Source organism: Aethalodelphis obliquidens, unplaced genomic scaffold (assembly GCF_003676395.1).
Source record: "Aethalodelphis obliquidens isolate GAN/ISIS:26980383/991018 unplaced genomic scaffold, ASM367639v1 scaffold2, whole genome shotgun sequence".
Classification (NCBI taxonomy): Eukaryota; Metazoa; Chordata; class Mammalia; order Artiodactyla; family Delphinidae; genus Aethalodelphis; species Aethalodelphis obliquidens.
The window spans coordinates 37474327-37496729 of NW_020837946.1; the positions used below are offsets into that span (position 1 = coordinate 37474327).

The 22403-nt window shown below is 39.6% G+C and overlaps 2 protein-coding genes across 5 annotated transcripts in view; one reads left to right on the forward strand and one right to left on the reverse strand.

Annotated features, from left to right (window-relative positions):
- The window catches only part of HSPE1 (heat shock protein family E (Hsp10) member 1), a 39906-nt gene extending 28491 nt beyond the window's left edge, over positions 1 to 11415 (reverse strand). The window contains exons 1-4 of one of the 2 annotated variants that reach the window (XM_027125099.1): positions 11124 to 11381; positions 10365 to 10529; positions 9330 to 9419; positions 9011 to 9250 (exon numbers count right to left, since the gene is read on the reverse strand). In XM_027125099.1, the coding sequence (XP_026980900.1) occupies positions 9200 to 9250; positions 9330 to 9419; positions 10365 to 10529; positions 11124 to 11126 (309 nt within the window). In that variant the 5' untranslated portion in view covers positions 11127 to 11381 and the 3' untranslated portion in view covers positions 9011 to 9199. Of the gene's footprint in view, positions 1 to 9010; positions 9251 to 9329; positions 9420 to 10364; positions 10530 to 11123 lie in introns of those variants that run through there. The other variant, XM_027125109.1, reaches the window with a different exon arrangement.
- On the forward strand, positions 5414 to 22034 carry HSPD1 (heat shock protein family D (Hsp60) member 1). Of its 3 annotated transcripts, none has more exons than XM_027125028.1 (12): positions 5414 to 5540; positions 12724 to 12899; positions 13941 to 14193; positions 14814 to 14896; positions 15709 to 15804; positions 16208 to 16301; positions 17383 to 17551; positions 19099 to 19198; positions 19769 to 20014; positions 20403 to 20577; positions 20820 to 20998; positions 21409 to 22034. In XM_027125028.1, the coding sequence occupies exons 1-12, from the start codon at positions 5495 to 5497 to the stop codon at positions 21559 to 21561; spliced, it is 1770 nt and encodes a 589-aa protein (XP_026980829.1). In that variant the 5' UTR covers positions 5414 to 5494; the 3' UTR covers positions 21562 to 22034. The 3 variants fall into 3 exon arrangements, with proteins under 3 accessions (XP_026980829.1, XP_026980837.1, XP_026980846.1); XM_027125036.1 differs by lacking the exon at positions 5414 to 5540 and adding an exon at positions 11654 to 11793; XM_027125045.1 differs by lacking the exon at positions 5414 to 5540 and adding an exon at positions 12198 to 12301.
- Positions 22035 to 22403: the final 369 nt, after the last annotated feature.

A 22403-nucleotide genomic window follows, 5' to 3' on the forward strand; every position in this document is an offset into this window, starting at 1 on the left:
TTAGGGGATGGGGGAAGAAGAAGAAGAAAAAAAAGCATGATCAGTACCATAACAGTTACATGTAATAATGGGTTACTTGAATATTTTGGTTAAAGAAGGAGTAGTCTTTTTAAAGGCAATATGGACAAATGAAAATAACTTTAGACTGAGATTCAAGAAATCTAAATTCTCTTGCTTGTTGACTGTAAGACTTAGAAAAATATCAAATAAAAGGGTTGGGTTTTTTCTTTTTTTTTTTTTTTTGGTAATGAAACTAGTGCACAGCAGTTCTTTCCTTCTGCCTCATAGAGTATGAAAGTATAAAAGTAAATACTCCTGGAAGTCTCTTAAAGTTTTAGAAGAAAATATTTTGTAAATCCAAAGAATCATAAGTAATTTCAAAACCATCTATCCAATACGAAATTCTCTTTGGGGAATTTTAAAATCCAAGTAAAATAGTGAGTGCCCATTGTGTGTAAGGCACTGAGCAAGTGCTAAGAAACATGAATAAGATGTATAATCTATCCTCAAAAAGCTTAAAAATGAATGGGAAAGGAGGATATGTAAATTACTATACTACAAAGCAATATGTCTTAAGTGGTAAGCAGCCCCTGATGGTTGCCTACTTGCTATCCGTACCCGTTCACTCATGTTCTTTGCAAACAGACTTTGATCTTGCTCAGTATCCATCTCTCCGAATTTGAGCAGAGAAAGGTAAACCCATCTCTAGCTGCGGGATAAATCCTCATTGGACTAAGCAAATGTTTAGTTAAAGGGTGAGCATGTGACTCCATTTTAGCCTGAAGAGATATGAAAAGATATCTGATGGAGCATTTTAGGGAAGGGTTTTCTTAATCTTGACGAGATAATAAAAGAGATGGTCCCTTTTTTCTGCCAGTGAACCTTGTTAAGTCTGAGGCTTCATCAACCGTCTTGGCTTGAAGGAAGCCAGCCTAAGAGCAAAGCTGATGCAGTGAATGATGCATGAAGTAGTTGAAATGTGCTATAAAGTAACATTTATCTGTGGAGTTGCAGGAGATTTCATTGTGGACCAAGTAAAGGTGAAGCAGCAGTGAAGTATGGAGATGTATGTTCATAGCTGAACAAATTAGTTGTATATGTAGCTTTATACATTTTCAATGTATTATTTGAAAATTAATTTCTCTTTATAAAAATCGTTATAGACAAAATTTTTTTAATTTATAAAGTTCAAGCTTAGACAACTTTGACTACAAATGAGTGAGAGACTGAACTCCCACTGCACTTCATTTTCCTCTCTAGAATATTTGACCAATTAGTGATTGTGGTAGCCAGATGCCAAGATGGCCCCCAGTGATTATTATCTCTTGGTATTTACACCTTTGTGTGGTTCTCTCTCACGCTGAATAGGGCTGACCTGTTTAACCAATAGATTCTGTGAAAATGATGTTGTGTGGCTCCTGATGTTAGGTGATAAAAGACATTGTGCCTTGCTCTCTTAGCTCACCTGCCCTGGGTGAGAAAGCTGTCATGTGTGAGGACCCTCAAGTAGCCTATGAGGGATCTGCATGGTGTGGAACTGAAGCTCCCACCAAAAGCAAGCATCGACTTGCCAGTATAAGTGACCATCTTGGAAGTATAACTTCCAGCTCCAGTCAAACCTTTGGATGATGGCAGCCTCATGAAAGACCCAAACTAGGACCACCCAAATAAGCTGCTTCCAAATTTCTGACATACAGATACTGTGTGAGATGTTCATTGTTGTTTTAAGCCACTAAGTTTGGGGTGATTTGTTATGCAGCAATAGATATCTAATACAGTAGTTCCTGAATTTTCAGGAAGATGTGATCAGAAGAGACAAGTCACAACAGACTGTTATCATTTCCTCTTTTTAACAGGGGAACTCATGTCTTTCATGAAGTTAATGGCATTTTCTACCTTTCTTTTCTTTTTTTTTCTTAATACTTACTTATGCATTTATTTGGCTGCACTGGGTCTTAGTTGCTGTGTGCAGGATCTTTAGTTGCAGCATGCGAACTCTTAGTTGTGGCATGTGGGATCTAGTCCCCTGACCAGGGATCGAACCTGGACCCCTGCATTGGTAGCACGGAGTCTTAGCCACTGGACCACCAGGGAAGTCCCTACCTTTATTTTCTAGATGACAGCAATCTCTATCTAAAATTATGCTATTACTTTAGTTGTTTACTTCTGCCTCCCCCATTTTATTCATCCCTGTATCTCCAGTGCCTAAGACAGTGCCTGACACATGTTCAAAAAACAATGAATTACTTAAAAATACTATAATAAACTGACCTTTTGAAATGACAAGCCAGATAAGTGAGTACCCATTGATGTTTTTTCCAAGTCAAGTCTGCAGGCTAAATGAGACTGAAAGAGCATTTTGTAAGAGTTTGGCTAAATTTTAACATGTCTTAAAGAACTAGGCTTAATCTGTAAGAAGAAAGAGGGTTTGGATCCATTCCTTATCTCTTACAACAGGAAAATCTCCATAGAAACCAAGATTGAAAAAAAAAACACCCATAAACTATAAAACAAAAAACTATAAAAATACCTAAAGAAACCAATGCAAGAGACTTATATCGGAGAAGACTTTTCAGAGTTTGAAATAATAACCAGAAGCTATAATGGAAAACATTTATTCAACTATACCAAAATGACTTCCTGCAAATTCAAAGCATAAACAAAATCAAAGCCAAATTGATAAACTGGAGGAAAAAAAATTTGTCACAAAGAAACAATTCCCCTGATAGATAAAGATATCAAATCATAAAAGGCCAGTCACCCAGTAGAAAAATGAGCAGAAGATATTAACCGTCAATAGGGACTGTCAGTTAACAGTAAAGGAAATAGAGATGGCTCTTAAACACATGAGATACTCACCATCATTCATAATGATAAATTAAAATTATCAGTTTGGCAAAACATAAACTTTATAACATCCTGTATTATTGAGAGTGGGGAGAAATCAGCAGTCTCATACATTGCTGGTAGGACTATTAATTGATAGAACTTCTGTGAAGGGCAACTTGAAGGGGTGTGTGTGTGTGTGTGTGTGTGTACATATATATGATTAAAGTCCACATACCCTTTGACATAGCAATTACATGCCTAGCAATTTATCTTACAGATATGAAATTTATGCAGAAATTTTATTTTTTGCAGAACTGTTTCTAATAGCATAAGTTTAGAATTTAAATGTCCATCAATAGGAAATGCTTAAATAAATTTTGGTCCATCCAAATAATGAAATATCATATAGCTATAAAGAAAATGAAACTTTTATGTACTTTATAGACCAAAGACAAATTGTTAATACAGAAAAAAACAAGGTGCCAAATGGTGTGTATGGAATATTTTATTTTTCAAAAGGAAAATGAATGTATATGTATATATATTTCATATGCACAAGATACATATGTTTATACACACACATATACATATGTATACATAAAACACCCCTGACAGGAAGAATATAAACTGTAACACTAGTGCTTCCAGGAATGGAACTTTGTGGCTAGGGCACAGGGATGGGAAGGACTCTTACATGCATATTATCTAGTTTAAAAAAAATTAAGGAAAAAAAAATAACAGGCTTGGGCTTCCCTGGTGGCGCAGTGGTTGAGAGTCCGCCTGCTGATGCAGGGGACACGGGTTCGTGCCCCGGTCCGGGAAGATCCCACGTGCCGCGGAGTGGCTGGGCCCGTGGGCCATGGCCGCTGAGCCTGCGCGTCCGGAGCCTGTGCTCCGCAACGGGAGAGGCCACAACAGTGACAGGCCCGCGTACCGCAAAAAACAAAACAAAAACAAAAACAAAACAAAACAAAAAATAACAGGCTTGACTCAAAATGTTAAGGGACATCTTGTGCCCTCCTTTTACAGTTAATTCTTAAACTAAGAGGGGTTAGATGATTTGTCAAATGTAACTTAACTAGTATGTAAGTAACACGGGATCCAGAGCCTAGGTTTTAATGAGCTCTCTCATACAGATTGCTTAAGGGTAAAGAAAACATTTAAATAGTCTTCACATAAATAAATAAAAAGCTCAAAACTCCATTTCTGTGTGGGTGCAGAGAAAACAGCAATTAGCTTTCTGGATGAGGCATGTCTTAGTATCATGCTGGAGAACAATCTGGCAGTCCTTGCTGAGAAGCTTAAAAATGCTCACAGCTAGGTAAGTATTGTTGAGAGTAAATTGCTGTATCAGATATCAAACTTAAATATAACAGTTTATATTTATATAGAAAACACTGTGATGGAAAAGAGAGATCAATGAAACAGACTATCAAATCCAGGAATATGTTTATTTAAAAGTTTAATGTATGATAAAGGTCACATTTCAAATTTGGGGGCAGGGGAGTGGTGGTGGGGAAGAATGGATAATGCAATAAAGTTGAGACAAGATAATCGTTGGTTAAAAAAAAAGTCAGACACATATACTATACACTAAAATTATGGATCAATTAATTACTTACATTTCCAAAAGAAAAATGTACTAGAAGAATGAGATTTGACTAGCTAGAAACAAAACTGCACATCAAATTAGGAAACAAATGTGACAAGTTCACACCTCTATTATATAAAACCTTATGATCCATGTTGGTGGGAAAGCGGAATGGTGTGGCCACTATGGGAAACGGTGTAGAGGATCCTCAAAAAGTTAAAAATAGAACTACCCTACTTCTATTCAGGAATCCCACTTCTGAGTATTTATCTAAAAGAACTAAAATCAGAATCTCAAAGAGATATTAGCACTTCCATGTTAACTGTAGCACTATTTACAACAGCCAAGATGTGGAAGCCTAAATGTTCATCTGCTGGATGAATGAATAGAGAAAATGTAGTATACACATATATTGGAATACTATTCAGCCTTAAAGAAGAAGGCAATTCTGCAACATTTGACAACATGGAATGAACCTTGAGGACATTAAGCTAAGTCAAATAAGCCAATCATAGAAGGACAAAATACTGCATTCCACTTACATGAAGTATCTAAAATAGTCAAACTCATATAAGCAGAGAGTAGAATGGTGGTTGCCAGGGACTAGGGGGCGGGGAAAATGGGGAGTTGCTAATCAACAGGCATAAAGTTTCAGTTAAGTAAGATGCAAAAGTTCTAGAGATCGACTTACAACATTGTGCCTATAGTTAACAATATTATGATGTACACTTAAAAGTCTGTTAAGAAGGTATATCTCATGCTAAGTGTTCTTACCACAATAAAAATGAAAAAAAACTTTGTAATCCCGATTTTTAAAAATAAGAACTTTTTGTAAAGCATACAGTTTCTGGAGCAATAGAGGAAAAAAATCATAATCTTGATAATGGTAATACTTTCACAACAGAATACCTCCCTGGTAACTTTAATTTTATTCTCAATTTTTCATTTGTTTTTGTATAGAATTGTGGAAGGCAGACTTTGAAGTCAGACAAACCTGAGTTCAATTCCAGCCTATGACTTAAAATATATTTCACGTTGAGCAAGTTACTCTACCTCTCTCTGCATCCTTCACCTATGAGGCAAAGAACATCTGCCTCACAGAGTTGCTATGATTACACAGGTAAGCAAGATTATATGTTAAGTGCCTAGAACAGTGCCTGGCAAGAGGTAAAAAATGGTAATGTTATGAAAACTCCAGTCAGAATTTTACCTACTTTACCGTTCTCCTTACAATTGGTATTTTCCTGTTGAACAAAAGGTAAATGACAGCATGCTTTTTTTTTTTTTAATTTGTTTTTGGCTGCGTTGGGTCTTCATTGCTGCGCCCAGGCTTTCTCTGGTTGTGGCGAGTGGGGGTTGCTCTTCGTTGCAGTGTGTGGGATTCTCATTGCGGTGGCTTCTCTTGTTGCGGAGCATGGGCTCTAGGCATGCGGGCTTTGGTAGTTGTGGCACATGGGCTCAGTAGTTGTGGCACGCAGCCTCTAGAGCGCAGGCTCAGTAGTTGTGGCGCACGGGCTTAGTTGCTCCACGGCATGTGGGATCTTCCCGGACCAGGGATCTAACCCGTGTTCCCTGCATTGGCAGGTGGATTCTTAACCACTGAGCCACCAGGGAAGTCCCAACATGCTTTTCTAAAACACATGGGTCCACGTCCCCAATACCCATATTTTTGGCCCAAATTTCTCATGCCAAAATCCTTTTCCCTGTTAATTCCCAATATAATCTCACAATCTAAAGTTATTTCTTTAGCAGTTCTGCTAGACGAGGACAATTTCCGTGGTACAAAAAGAATTTTCCCGTCCTTCTGGTTTAGTAGGTTATGGAAGGAGCCCTGAAAATTTAAGTATAGCAGGTAACTCGAAGGATGAACCAAGGTTTGGAAACTCATCTTAGATCTCAAAACTTATTTGCTTGGGTCTTGGGGAAAAAAATCCGTAGTAATGGGGAAGCCATAGCCTTTGACTGGATTCCTAATTGCAATTTACCAGCTACATGGCCTTGAACAAGTTTCCTCTTCCCCTCCGTCAGTTTTCTCATTGGTAAATCAGAGGGAAATATGTGCTTACAAGGTTATGACCTCCAAAGCCTATTAGCTGTGCCTGGGGCACAGCAGGAAATTGATGAGCCACTTGGGTTCTGTAAAAATAGATTCTTTTTATTTGTTTATTTATGGCTGCGTTGAGTCTTCATTGCTTCACATGGGCTCTTCTCTGGTTGTGGTGAGCGGGGGCTACTCTTCGTTGTGGTGCGTGGGCTTCTCATTGCAGTGGCTTCTCATTGTGGATCATGGACTCTAGGTGCGCGGGCTTCGGTAATTATGGCACGCAGGCTCAGTAGTTGTGGTGCACAGGCTTAGTTGCTCTGTGGCATGTGGGATCTTCCTAGACCAGGGCTCGAACCTGTGTCCCCTACACTGGCAGGTGGATTCTTTTTTTTTTTTAACTTTTTTAAAATTTATTTTTTTTAAAATAATTTTTAAAATTTATTTTTTTTTAAATTTATTTTTTACACAGGTTATCTATTTTATACATATTAGTGTACATATGTCAATCCCAATCTCCCAATTCATCCCATTGCCCACCCCCACTTTCCCCCCTTGGTGTCCATACATTTGTTCTCTACATCTGCGTCTCTATTTCTGCCTTGCAGACTGGTTCATCTGTACCATTTTTCTAGATTCCACATATATGCGTTAATACACGGTATTTGGTTTTGAATTATTTCACTCTGTATGACAGTCTCTAGGTCCACCACGTCTCAACAAATGACCCAATTTTGTTCCTTTTTATGGCTAATATTCTATTGTATATACATACCACATCTTCTTTATCCATTTGTCTGTCGATGGGCATTTAGGTTGCTTCCATGACCTGGCTATTGTAAATAGTGCTGCAATGAACATTGGGGTGCATGTGTCTTTTTTGAATTATGGTTTTCTCTGGGTATATGCCCAGTAGTGGGATTGCTGGGTCATATGGTAACTGTATTTTTAGTTTTTAAGGAAAGTAGGCGGATTCTTAACCACTGTGCCACCAGGAAAGACCAAGAGTTTCTAATCTTTTTACCCAAATATGACAAAAGCCTTATATACCAAATGGCACTAACGCATACATTAATGTAAATACACATACGTAATATTTTACTGATGGGGACGTGATCAAAAGTTGAGACCATTATTCCATGTCACTTAAAACTTCATCTAGACTTTGATTACACAAGAAAAACATGCAACACAACTTTTAAAAGACATGATCATAGACTAGTTTATAAGCAACCAAAACTAGGCAACAAATTTGACTGCAAGGCAGAAAGAGCTGGTAGCTGAGAGGCAGACATGTTTAGGGGTTGGTAATCAACTTTGTTGTAGGATTGTTTGGGTTCAAATCTTAATTCTCCCTGGCTGCTATAGCTAAATCAAGCTATTTATCCAGTTCTGTCAGTTTCCCATTTGTTAAACTCAATAAATTGTATACTAGATACTTACCAATTGCCAGACACTTTTAGATAACCCCTCCCCTTTTCCATAGTCATTATCACCAGGACTGAAACGTGTATTAAGTACTTAGGATTGGCTGACAAAGTAGCAGAGGCCATAAAGGATGAAGTTTTAGACAGCATCTGAATGTGGACTACCTATGTCCAAATACTGGCTTTGCCACTTCCTACAGTGTCCCTGGTTATTACTTAACCCCTCTGTGCCCCACCTTACTTATCTGCAAGACACGAACAGTACCTGGCTCATATGCTGTTAAAAGATTAAACCATCCGCTATATGAAAGTACCTACAATGGAGGCCAGTACCTGGAAAATGCTTAAGAGTTAGCTATGGGGACTTCCCCTGTGGTGCAGTGGTTAAGAATCTGCCTGCCAGTGCAGGGGACATGAGTTTGAGCCCTGGTCCGGGAAGATCCCACATGCGGCAGAGCAAGTAAGCCCGTGTGCCTAGAGCCCATGCTCCACAAGAGAAGCCACCACAAGGAGTAGCCCGCTCACCTCAACTAGAGAAAAGCCCGCACGCAGCAATGAAGAACCAATGCAGCCAAAGACAAAATAATTAAAACAAACAAAAAAAGGAGGCCATGGCCACGGAGCCTGCGCGTCCGTAGCCTGTGCTCCGTGACGGTAGAGGCCGCAGCGATGAGAGGCCCGCGTGCCGAAGGAAAAAAAAAAAAGTTAGCTATGCCTGGCATATAGAAGGCACCCAGCCAGTGTGAGCTATTATACCCTACCTTCGAATTTTTGCTAAGTAAATTATGTAGTAGTGTTGTTTTAAAAACTGGAAGTGTTAAGTTTTTCAAAATATAACTTAAGAAATAAGACATATGAGACTAGATTTCATAAACAAACTACACTGAAATGTTTGATATAAATGAGGTCAGAATGTTGCTATTTGTCTTTACCTTCTTAAAATGTTAAGTAAGTGTAAATCTATGGCTTTCTATCAGCATCAACTATATATGTAAAAAGCCAGCTTGAAAACTGAAAACCTGTTTCCCTGAATTCTCTGCAGGTTATTTCTAAAAAAAAAAAAAAAAAAAAAAGCCCCATAAACTAAAAACCATCTTTAAATCACTAAATAAAGATAAACCATTCATTTATATACTTTTATTTGGGAATGTTTAAATCAATACAGAGAAACTAAATTTGAGAGACACTGAATATCATTAGTTTGGATATCATTACTTTATTATAAAAGAAACACGGGAATTATTTACATGATGAAAGATTTCAGAACTTCAGTGGCAGCTTCACGTGATGCCATTTCAATAGTGACTTATTTTAGTCGACGTATTTTCCAAGAATGTCACCATCTCTAAATAAGAAATAATCCTGCAAACAGAGAAACGGTTAGTTAGGAAAACTAACAGCAAATACTTAGCCTCTCCTTAATAATATGAAGTTTACACACCTTGTCATCTAGAACTACTTTGGTGCCTCCATATTCTGGGAGAAGAACTTTATCTCCAACTTTCACACTAACTGGTTGAATCTCTCCACCCTTAAGAAAATAAAGATGTTTATTAGTAAAGACATCTAGTTGACCAAATATTTACACTTTTATTAATCAACTGTGCTCATTCACATCAAATGTTAAAAAAGGACTTTGTGGCCAAATGATATAATTTATACAACCATAGTTCTTCACTCAAACATATCACTGTAGAGTTACACTTTGAAATAATGCACATGCAGTAGCTTAAACTAAAACCTGATTTCAGTGTAAAGGTTCAAAGAGTTATACTGGAAAAACTAACTGTAAGCTTTTTGATCGTTAAATATTAACATAACCTCTCAAGTATACGAAGTAAACCAGTTTTTAAAACTACATGTACAATGGTCATGTTTAACTTCTTTCAACACACAAAAACTTGAGTCTTCTTTCTGACTTTGGAACATACACTTCTTTTGAGATTCAACTTCTGTTCCTCCAAAGCAGATTTGGGGAGAGGGATTGAGGCAGAGTGCCCAAAGCCTTCCTATTCCTAACTACAGGATAGCTCCTTGCTAGACCTTTCTTAGAGGCAACTGGAACAATGCAATTAACATATTTGACCCCCAAGGGCATTTATTGCCTATTCTAGTTGACACTTTCAGAGGTCTGAGGTCCAACCCTTAATTGGAGAATGACTACAATAGCCCAGCCAGCTCCTTTTATATGCTAACCAAGGCCGAAAGTGATTAAAAGGATTATGGCAATTTCAGTGTTAGAGGTTAGACCAAGAGTTCAAATTTATGCCGTCTGATTTTAATACTGTGGAACTCCCCATCATATAAAAGAAGAGATTTTTTTTTCAAAATCATTTTTGCTGAAAGATTAGGTGCGAACCCACTAGGGACTGATCTTTAAAATAACAAGCTACCTAAAAGGCTACTTTTAACAATAACCAGTGTTTCCCCCCCCCCCTTCACATAAAAAATTAGTTCCATTTCAGTCCCCATTTACCTTTCCTTTAGAGCCTGATCCAACAGCTACTACCGTTGCTTGCAATACTTTTCCTTGTGATTTTTCTGGAAGCATAATGCCTCCCTTGGTTACAGTTTCGGCTGCACTTCTTTCAACTAATACTCGGTCAAAGAGGGGAAGAAACTTTCTAAATGCCTGTCCTGCCTGTAGAGAGAAAAGTGTTAGATTTGAAACAATGTATTCTGAACAGGCCACAAATGGCTTTCAAAGTTAACGACAAAACTCAGATTTTTTCATTCAAAGGAAACACCTCTGAACGTTCAGCTCTAAATTCCGAGTTTAATCCCATTTCCTATGTGTGTTAGGGATCACTGTTGCTCCTTTGGTCAGCAGCCAGACGAGCTTCCAGGACAACCTTAGTATCTCCCAAGGTCAAGTATTCTCCTTCGTCGGATTTTTCTGTAAATCGTCAGCAAACATTGAAGTCCCTCGGCCTGGAGCCGTGCTTTTTTCAAAGCGATTACACACCCACTAATGTCCCGCAAGAGACGTGGTTCGGCCACTGCGCGTGCGTCCGGATTCCCATCCCCTGACACACACGCTGCCTCACACGCGCGTGCAAAGAGCCCTCCGAGGTGGAAAGGGTCGGGGGGGGCCCTCGCCTCTCCAGGGTTCGGGCGGGCGCGGGTCTCTGAGTGGCCCCTACCCCTCCCTCCAGGCCCAAAGGTAATCGTCCGGACTCCCCGTGCGCCCCAGGCCGACCCGGGCCCGCCGGCCTCCAGCCCACGCGGGACTCACCATGACTCGGGTTGCAACACTTCGTACTCTCGCTCTCTGGCCGCCGCCGAAAGGAGAAATCCGCAGTCCGAACCCCCTGCCACGTGAACTCGAAAAAAAGACCTCCTAGCGCGCAGGCGCGCTCGTCCTCGCCCCCGGCCCCTCCCCCAGAAAAGGGGCGGCCGCACCTGTGCGCGCCACGATTCGTTTCCCGGGCTCTGCGCAGGCCACTGACGCGCGGACCGGTAGGCGGAAGGAAAGAGGAGCTCTTTCTAGGCTTTTCTAGGCTTTTCTAGGCCGCGAGCCGAGGTGAGAGTACTTACCCTTCACCTCCCCTCCCGGAAATGACGTGATTTGACCCTTGACTCACACAGAGCCCGGCGCTTCCCGGAAAGTTCTGGAACGGCGCGCCGCCCGGGAACTAGCCTAAACCGGCCGGAGAGGGCTAAGCCAGCTGGCCTGGCCCGGCGCGGTGGGGAGGGGCGGGCTTGGCGCGCGGCGCGTGCAGATTGCAGGGCCCGGGCGGACTGGACGGGGGTGGGAGCCGCCTGCGCGCGCGCGCGCTGCGGAGGGGCGGGGGGAGCGGCGGAGGGAGGGGACACGGGCTCATTGCTGTGTGCGACCTGCGCTCTGTCCCTCACTCGCCACCGACGGCCTGTCTCGTCGCCCAGTAGCCGTGCCGCTGCCCCAGGTACGCGGCCGCACGCGCCGTCTCATCCATGCGCCTCGGACCCCGGAGCCGGCCTTCCCCCGCTGCTCTGAGCGGGCTGGCCGGCGAGAGCCAGAGCTTCCCCAAGGCGCCGCAGGCCTGGGCTCGCTGAGCCAGGCCCCGTGGGTGCATGCAGGGGCCCATCACGTGCGGCGTGGATCGCTCGCCCGGGCAGGGCGCAGCTGGGAGGGCTTGCCCGGGGTGGGGTGTGGAGTCGGGGAAGTGTATTCACATGGTCCCTCCGATGGAAGCCACTTTGGTCGGGTGTAGGGTGCCGCGGGGTGGGGGCGGGGTGGTCGCAGCGCGTGGAAACGGCTTTTGGCCCCGCGAACAGATCGGGTACGGCGCATCTACCCTTGACCTTGCTGGGGCATCCTGATGGAAAGTCGCGTGGGGCCGCCCGGGGTGGGCAGAGCCGCCGCCCCCAGCTTCGCGGCCTTGCCTGCTGCACTGATGCAGTAGCCCCGAGTGGATACATGAAGACATTTTAGTAAGCGGATTTTTGCACCGTTAGGAATATTTTCATTCTCCTGGTCACTTGGGTTTGTAAATTGTCCCTTTCCTGTAGGCTTGGTTTTTCAGGGGACATTTGGAGCTGATTTGCCCCCAAGGCCATTTTAGCGCTGAAAGATTAACTCGTTTTTAGCGTCATGGGTAGGTGGCCGTGGGGAAGAAGGGTGTGCTTTTTGCTAGTGCTATAGGTCAGGCGTGGGGCGGCCACTTAAGGCTTGCGCTAGCAGCTGGTGTTTTGGGACGGTGGCGAGTTTCGAGGCCCAGCTGTAGTGGCTGGCAGAGGTCAGCCCAGCTCGCTTCTAACATTTCTTGTTCTGATGCACGGGTGTTATGTTTGTGTTGTAACACACCAGGGGTAGCGCTAGTATTGTACTGATGATCTGCTTGTTTCTCCCTCAGAAATGCTTCGATTGCCCGCAGTCCTTCGCCAGATTAGGCCAGTGTCCAGGGTACTGGCTCCTCATCTCACTCGGGCTTATGCCAAAGATGTAAAATTTGGTGCAGATGCCCGAGCCTTAATGCTTCAAGGTGTAGACCTTTTAGCTGATGCTGTAGCCGTTACTATGGGGCCAAAGGTATCAGTATTCTTACTTTGTTGTAATTTAGAGTATTGTTAAAGGAGTAACATTTTGTTGATGGCGAGAGTCACGGCAAGCTTTTGAACAGTGCTTTGGTATTCATAAACTGCTTCTGCCAAAGCAGAAGGAATTTTATTTTGTACAATGTGTGGTGTAATCCAGTGGTAACTCCTAGCTCAAGACGGATTGGTAAACTCGAGGTGGAATTAATCTCGTTTGCCTGTTTGAGTTAAATTTTGGATCCTTTCCCAGTAGTTAGTACCAGGCATAGAGGGAAAAATACAACGTCCACAATACCTTAAGTATGTGCTGGTAGGTGCTAGTTTAACCTAATGTTTTTCTACTGTCCCTTGGTTCCAAAGCACATTTAAAATTTTAAGTCTCACTTAGCAAGAGATTGATGAGTGAGGGGTAATAAGTAATTTGAGGAAACCTTTTTGAGGGTTGTGCACGGTGAAGTGATGCTTCATTTCAGGATGAAGCCAGTACAAATATCAGAGTGATACAAACTATATAAAATATAGCATATGAATGCCTCACAAGAAGCTTTGGTTCAAATTCAAAAGCTGCCAATACTATTTGCACCATGTTTAAGATTTAATGTTGAACAACTCTGAAAGTGTGTATTGTACTTGTTAGTATTTTAGAAACTAAATTTTAAAACAAGTTTAAAAGTAAGTTTTCATAGTATTATTACAGTAGGTACTGGACAAAACTTAAGTATGAATTTTGTGAAGTCTGCTCTGGAATTTCATTATAATCTACCAAAGTGGTATTGGTTCATCTTGTATCATTGTATAAGAAGACATCTTTTAAGTCTCTAAAATTGTTATCATCCAAGGTTATGCACTTAGCAACAAAGGTCATTTTGTCTGAACTAAGAACATTGATGAACTTGCCCTTTAGATTCATGCTGTAGATCTGATAAAAATTGTCAGATGTTGCATTAAGGCTTTGAAGTAATTGCCTATTGTGAAAACTGCTGTATTGTAGGCTAAATAGTACTTACAGTGTGTGACTCTGTTTTCTCTGCAATAGGGAAGGACGGTGATTATTGAACAGAGTTGGGGAAGTCCCAAAGTGACAAAAGATGGTGTAACTGTTGCAAAGTCCATTGACTTAAAAGATAAATATAAAAATATTGGCGCGAAACTTGTTCAAGATGTTGCCAATAACACAAACGAAGAGGCTGGGGATGGCACCACTACTGCGACTGTACTGGCACGCTCCATTGCTAAGGAAGGCTTCGAGAAGATTAGCAAAGGTGCTAATCCCGTGGAAATCAGAAGAGGTAGGAATATCTCTTCATTGTCACCACAGTGTTTTGAACTGTCTGTTAAATTGTATTAGAAAGTTGACTCTTTCTTGTTTCTCCTCTCTCCTAAAAAAAAATCTTTTAAAATCTTAAAAAAAATCACTTGCGTAGTGATCGAATTCCTATGTGGTGGGCACTGTGCTGGGTGGCAAAGAGGAAAATCTGACTAAGACGTTGCCTGTTGTCCACAGTCATCCATCCCTGTGTCTTTGTCCCCTGGTCCGCTTCTCCCACAAACCAAGTTTATTGGAAGTTACAGCATGTACCATTCACCTTGAAAGTAATAAGTTTAATGGGGATTAGAGCAGAGAGAGATGATACAGTTTTGATGTTTTACTTTAGTTATTTGGAAAGTAGGGCTAAACGAGGAACCAAGTCACCCAGGATGTCAGATGGGGTTTTTTAAAACAGTTTTTAAAGTTTCTGTTTCAGTGCATGCCATCCAACTCCCATGTGATTAGGAAAAGTACTGGTACAGAAGCAGTGCATAAGCGTTAAGGCATTGAAACACTTAACATGAATCAGAATTTTTACTTGATGTGGAGCCACGAGAGAATAAGCATATAATTCAAGAATAATATTTATTCTTGAACCAGGTGTGATGTTAGCTGTTGATGCTGTAATTGCTGAACTTAAGAAGCAGTCTAAACCTGTGACAACCCCAGAAGAGATCGCCCAGGTATGGATTTTTTATAACATTTTATGATAAAGTTAGAATTTTTTTTTAGTAACGTGATTTTATCCCATAATTACACGACAGTATCAGAATAGCAACATTACCCAGTCACCAACATTGGAAGCATTTTTCTTACTGCTAATGCATTTGGAAATTTCCCCGACCAGGGATGGAAGCCGTGTCCCATTTCGTGGAAGTGCAGAGTCTTAACCAGTGGACCACCAGGGAAGTCCCCATAATTTGGCTCTTAATGAGTTCTCATTTTAGTTCTACATGACTGAGTAAAAACTCATTTGTATGTGTAGAAAATGTTCTTTGGCCATTTATCAAAGGTGCATAATTTTGTCATGTTCTAATATTGCCACGTTTGCCAAGGGGAAGAAAGTAACAGGGTCAGCTTCCTTCTTTTCTCTTTTTCTTTCGTTTTTTGTTTTTTTGGCCACACCACGTGGCTTGTGGGACCTTAGTCCTGGACCAAGGATTGAACCCGGGTCCCTGCAGTGAAAGCTCCAAGTCCTAACCACAGGACCACCAGGAATTTCCTCTTTTCTGTTTTTGTTTAAAAGAATAATTGTGTGTTTATTTCATATCTTTCAAAAATAATGTGGCCAAATACTGGATTTTTTAAAAAATTGAAAACAGGATCAATACTTCATTACAATTATTATGCCATAAAATCCCCTCCCTCTTTCTCACTGCCACCATCACCCTCCCTCTAGCTTCCCACCAAGGATCTATCAATTTGGAAGTTACTGAGAAAAGGGAGGGGAGTTGATTGCGGACAGTAGCTTTACCTTTCAATTTGATTGTTTCAGGTTGCTACGATTTCTGCAAATGGAGACAAAGAAATCGGCAGCATCATTTCTGATGCGATGAAAAAGGTTGGAAGAAAGGGCGTTATCACTGTAAAGGCAAGTGCGTTTTTAATGACACATAGGAATGAGGTGTCTGATAATCTTGAGTTTTATAAATAAAAAAATTTGATCTATATGTGTTTCCAAAAGTATATTCCATATAATTCTTTCATGTGTAATATTGGCACCTGTATAGAATAGAGTGCCTTCTGTATTCTGTGTGAAATACTAACCTTTGCCTTCGGGAGTAAATCAGTCCTAACTTAGATGATACTGCCTTCTAGCTGTAAAAATTAGTTCAAATGCATACATGTATTCTTGCAGAAGTGGAGTTGGATGCCCTGGGACATTTGCATATTCCTATCTGGATTCCTTATGAGAAGTGGGGACTGTTAATTGGTCTATACAGTTTTTGTTTCTTTAATGAAATTCACATAACGAATTCTTTGACTTTTCATAGGATGGAAAAACACTGAATGATGAATTAGAAATTATTGAAGGCATGAAGTTTGATAGAGGGTATATCTCTCCATACTTTATTAATACATCAAAAGGTAAGAGCAAATCAGTAACTAAGTTTTTTTTTTTTTAACATAGTTTGCTATGTGACAACCTGAGGGCATTAGTCAGTGTCAGACCTCAAAAGTAAATTCATATGTTCCTCACATTTCTATGGATTTCTTGCTTATGATGCTGTCGACCACTCAGCATTTTCCCAAAGTCGAGCTCTGAAACACTAGTTCTGTAGAATGTGAGCAAGTTTCTATTTTATGGTAAAGTAAGTGTTGGACATGCTGAGTGAACAGAGTCAAACAATTTCTTACTGTGAGACTTCTAGAGGCTTAAAAATGATCATATATAATGTGAGTTTCCAAATAGGTGATGTAGAATGTGGATTTTCTTAAACTTACTTGATTACAGAACACTTTTCTCATGGTCTTTCTCTTGGACTTAGAGTAATATGGAACACACTGGAAAATGCTGCACCAGTGTGGACTGGCGTGAGCAAGAAGTTAGGTTTTGAGGGTGAGCAGAGAAAGAGAAGTTTGATGTAGAATAATTATGACAAGATGATTCTGGAATAAGTTATCTACTTGGAACAACTTACCATTAAGCAGAAAGGAGCTGGTGCCCCTAAACTAGACCACCACACATCCATTGCATCTGAACAGGGATGAGGAGAAAAATGCAAATTGGAAGAAAGCATCATCAGACACAATGGAAAAGGTTGTGATCCAACACCTTTAGAAGCAGACTGAGAGCTCACCAGGGGACTGGGGCAGTAATGGCAAATTCACTTATGTATTATTTATAATAGTTATATATTTATTTATTACTCTCTTCTCCTACTTGAATGAAAACTTCTAAAGGGCAGAGTTTTATTTTCACTTTTTTTCCCACTGATCTACCTCAAGAGTCTAGAACAGTGCCTAGCACTGGCACCCAATCAGTGATGAATAACAGTGAATAAATAAATAAAAGAAAGTTCATGTATATGAGAAATGAAAGGAAAAACATGAACTCATCAATCACTTTTAAAGTGTACTGGAGCTTTGGTTTAGAGGTTTTTCTAAATCGCAGTCATTTTCAGGATAATGTTCTAAAGTTGGTTAGAAATGTTCTTTGCTTTTGCAGGTCAGAAATGTGAATTCCAAGATGCCTATGTTCTGTTAAGTGAAAAGAAAATTTCTAGTGTCCAGTCCATTGTTCCTGCTCTTGAAATTGCCAATGCTCACCGTAAGCCCTTGGTCATAATTGCTGAAGACGTGGATGGAGAAGCTCTAAGTACACTCGTTTTGAATAGGTAATAGGCAGTGGTATTTGGTTTACGTTTCTGTGTGGAAGGCAGTTACTTGTATTGATGTTTGAAATCTCCGTTATGTACCTTCACATTGAACTACTTGTGTTTGTATAATATTAGTGTGAATCATGAACCCTTAGTCCAGTTATGATTCTGTCTTTTTTGAATGGGGTCCCAGAGTCCTTAATGTTTTGTGCAACTTTCTCATAAGATAGCCTAAGTGTTTACAGTTGTTTTGAAGATCAATGACTTGAGTTTTATTCTTTTTTTTTTACAAAAAGACTTCTGGAAAAAAATACTTTCACAATTACAATTTTTCATGGGAAGAGGTAAACAACTACCATTCTGAATAATCTGTTAAAAGTAAAATTTTGTTAATGAGTAGTCTGAAATAGAGAAATTGGTACTCAACCTAAAGTAAGTTGAGGTCTATTCTTTTAATTTTTTTAATCTATAGTTTAATGTATTACTTTTTACTTTAAGATAGAGAGTGTTAACGCTATAAACAGAATTTTAGGGCATTGTGAAAATACATATTATTCCTAATCTTAGAACTGAGGTACATTAGAAATGAGTCTCCAATTTTCATTGTAATGGAAATGCACAAATGAAATAGCAGGTATATATTAGAGAATTGAGTACTTTGACCTAAGTGAGTTTACTTATTCTGGAATGTTTGTAGACTGGATATGCTTTGGGGATTATGAAAAAGCCCTAGAGATTGTGGGATTTGAAGCTGAAATAGAAAAACAGTAGGCCTGAAGAGTTTTCATTGAGCCATTTTACTGGTAGCTGTAAAGTTGTATCTCCAGTTTACTTCGCATATCATCAGAGGTTAAGTAACCCTCTGATTTTTATTTGGCTCCTTAATAAAATTGACCAGTTCTTAGTTTGTACATTCCTTCCATTTCAGTCTGGTCTCAAATGGGCGTTTTTAAAATGTATATTCTGAGTATTCATTACCTGATTAAAATGTAGGTAAGCTTAATGATATTCTCAGCAATATTTACATTTATAAACAAACTGAATTAAAAATACTGCTTGCTCGGAATATAGCCAGTATTATATAACTATAAATGAAGTATGTAACTTTAAAAATTGTGAGTCACTGTGTGAAATATATAGTATTGTAAATCAACTATACTTCAATAAAAAAGAAGAAACTGCTCAATCTTGACTTTAATAGCAACTTAATCTAATACTAAATGGAACCCATGGGTTAATGGTAAATGCTGATTAGATGATCTCCAAAATTAATATATAGTAATTCTGATTTTCACAAACTATAAAATAGTTATCACTATTTACATGTTTTCAACTGGAAAGGTCAGCATGTAAGGTTAACAGTTTATTAAGAAGGTAAGCAGATACTGGCAAATATGGATAAATGGAAAATTGCCCTTTCCTGTCTCAAGTTGACCAAAAGTTGCTAGGGAGCAAAAAATAAAAATCTTTTTAAAGTGTAGTTTCTTAAGTAACCTTAGTTGTCAGAACTTGAAGTAGACAGACATTTTTATAAAATTTAAATCTTATTAATAACTTCTTAACAGGCTGAAAGTTGGTCTTCAGGTTGTAGCAGTCAAAGCTCCAGGTTTTGGTGACAATAGAAAGAACCAGCTTAAAGACATGGCTATTGCTACTGGTGGTGCAGTAAGTAAAATAAATGTGATGTTGGTTTACTGAATGTTATTTATACATCCTAGTCTGAAATTTATAGGCAGAATTCACATTTTCATAGTCAGATACTACCATCTGAAATGTTTACTTAATCTGTGTTTTTATTAGATGTTTGGGAGGTAGAGATTGGGTTAAATAGTGATAAGGTCCCTTTTTAACTCGCCAAGAGTCTGGCCCAAGAATGGGCTTACTGACTAACCTGTTTTCAAGAATGTAGTAGAAAAGACATGGATGGGATCTAAGAGTTAGGCCTAGGGTCTAGTTTTGGTTGCACCAAAAGTATGGCCTTAGGTGAGTTTTCTGAGTTCACAGTTTTCTCAAAGTTAATAATTGAGAATTAAGTGAGAAGTTGGAAATGTCGTGAAAGACTATATTCAGACTGTTTAGTCTAGCTTTGGTCTCGAAATCTCACATTTCAAAGAAACACAGTATTGCAAGATGTTTCTTTTATCAAAATACCTGTAGGATATATTACCAATGAACTTGGTGTAATGAAAAAACCTGTAATCTGTAATTTGTTCATTCTTTAAAATGTTTTTGTAGGTATTTGGAGAAGAAGGACTAACTCTAAATCTTGAAGATGTTCAGCCTCATGACTTAGGAAAAGTTGGAGAGGTCATTGTGACCAAAGACGATGCCATGCTCTTGAAAGGAAAAGGTGACAAGGCTCAAATTGAAAAGCGTATTCAAGAAATCATCGAGCAGTTAGATATTACAACTAGTGAATATGAAAAGGAAAAATTGAATGAACGTCTGGCAAAACTCTCAGATGGTGTTGCTGTGCTAAAGGTAAGATGCATTGTTATAAATAAGCTTCTTGGGTTCTAAGCCCAAGATGACTGTTTCTGTGGTATGTAACCAAAATACTTAGGGAATCAACTTCCTTGTGGAGATATTTATTATATAAAATTTCTTTACTGAAACATTCCTTCCTTAAAGCCAGAATTGAACTTGTAGTGGGTGAGTTGTGTGGGAACAGATGTTTTGTTAATAATTAGTCTAGAGTCTGACTTGTGAGACACTATTAGCTGTTTAATCACGTAGTTACTTGTAACAAATAGGCAACCTTTTTAAAATTGCTTTTTAAGTAAACTAGGTGCTTTTTAATGACTCTTTTGGCAGTCAGCTTCTTGAATGGGAGAAGACATGCTAACTGGAATTCTTTTTTAATCTTTAGGTTGGTGGGACAAGTGATGTTGAAGTGAATGAAAAGAAAGACAGAGTTACAGATGCCCTTAATGCTACACGAGCTGCTGTTGAAGAAGGCATTGTTTTGGGAGGGGGCTGTGCCCTGCTTCGGTGCCTTCCAGCCTTGGATTCAATAACTCCAGCTAATGAAGATCAAAAAATTGGTAAAAAGTTACCTTAGTAATGAGTTTACTTGTAGCCTGATTTTAGTCTTTCTGTTGTTAGAATTATATTGTTGCTGCCACTAGATGGAATAAGTCATAAAGCAATTTCCAGAATAACAAAAGTAGAATAGCACTGATGTCAGAGATCTTTCAGGGGGAATCTGTACTCTCACAAGTAGAATTGTGCTATAATAATTACAAAGGAAAGAACTAAATTTGCTAAATATTTATTTTCTTTATAGGTATAGAAATTATTAAAAAAGCACTCAAAATTCCTGCAATGACCATTGCTAAGAATGCAGGTGTCGAAGGATCGTTGATAGTTGAGAAAATTTTGCAAAGTTCTTCAGAAATTGGTTATGATGCTATGCTTGGAGATTTTGTGAATATGGTGGAAAAAGGAATCATTGATCCAACTAAGGTAAATAGTTCACCAGTGTCTAAAAATACTTTCAAGAACTCTTCATTAAGTCTTGTTAATTTATTTCTTTTTAATTAATTTATTTGGTTGCGTCGGGTCTTAGTTTTGGCACACGGGATCTTGCGGTGCAGTGCGCAGGCTCTTTGTTGAGCACAGGCTTCTCTCTTGTGGCACATGGGCTCCAGAGCATGCAGGCTCAGTAGTTGCGGCGCATGGGCTTAGTTGCCCTGTGGCATGTGGGATCTTAGTTCCCCGACCAGGGATCGAACCTGCGTCCCCTGCATTGCAAGGCAGATTCTTTTTTTTTTTTTGCAAGGCAGATTCTTAACCACTGGACCACCAGGGAAGTCCCAAGTCTTGTTAATTTTTTACTAAGGAAAAGTAATATTTTATCAAAACTTTTTTCCTAGGTTGTAAGAACTGCATTACTGGATGCTGCTGGAGTGGCCTCTCTGTTAACTACAGCAGAAGTTGTAGTCACAGAAATTCCTAAAGAAGAGAAGGATCCTGGAATGGGCGGAATGGGTGGGATGGGAGGTGGGATGGGAGGTGGCATGTTCTAATTCCTAGAATAGGGCTTTACCATCATTAATGAGCTGTGAGAGGAAGCTCGAGGCAGCGTTCCTCACCAATAACTTTGAGAGGTCAGTTACAGGAGATGACTGAAGAAAAGGCTGGCTGATGTTTAAGAAAATCACTATAACCATCAGTTACTGGTTTCAGTTGACAACATAGAATGGTTTACTGCTGTCATTGTCCATGCCTACAGATAATTTATTTTGTATTTTTGAATAAAGACATTTGTACATTCCTGGTAAATGAGTATAAGAGCCATGCACCAATGTACTGCTTTCAACTTAAATCACTGAGGCATTTTTACTACTATTCTGTTAAAATCAGGATTTTAGTGATTGCCATCAACAGATGAGAAGTTAAGAAGCAGCCTTTCTGTGGAGAGTAAGAATAATTGTGTACAGAGTAGAGCAATATCCAATCATGTGACAACCTTTGTGTAATAAAAATTGTTTAAAGTTAATTGTGTTAGCCTTTCTGTGATAGAGGATATGAGGAATGAAAGAAAGCCAATTGAAGAGGGAGGGGTAAGGTAAGGTTTGACCCAAGTGTTAAAATGTTATTCTCCCTATAGTTTCCTTATGTTTCTCTGTTTATCTTTGCTGCAGACTGGATTATATTATTACATTGGTAATGGGGGAAATTTTGAAAGGTGACAACTCTGAATGTTGTATGTGTTGAGGTTTGGCCATAAAGAAAAGGGGAGCTTGTTTCTTTTAAGGGTTATGGTTACTGTTCCGGAGTCTCAGCATCACAGATAAGCAGTGGGTTTTCTGCTAGGTACCCACAAGTGAGGAGGGCAGGGTTTACAGTATGAGTGTACTTCAGTGGA

Bases quoted from the DNA above. Each gene is read 5' to 3' on its own strand.
- HSPD1 (XM_027125028.1), top strand. From the start codon at position 5,495: ATGAGGCAAAGAACATCTGCCTCACAGAGTTGCTATGATTACACAG. The intron at 5,541-12,723 runs GTAAGCAAGATT...TTTCTCCCTCAG, and splicing joins GAGTTGCTATGATTACACAG to AAATGCTTCGATTGCCCGCA. The intron at 12,900-13,940 runs GTATCAGTATTC...TCTCTGCAATAG, and splicing joins CCGTTACTATGGGGCCAAAG to GGAAGGACGGTGATTATTGA.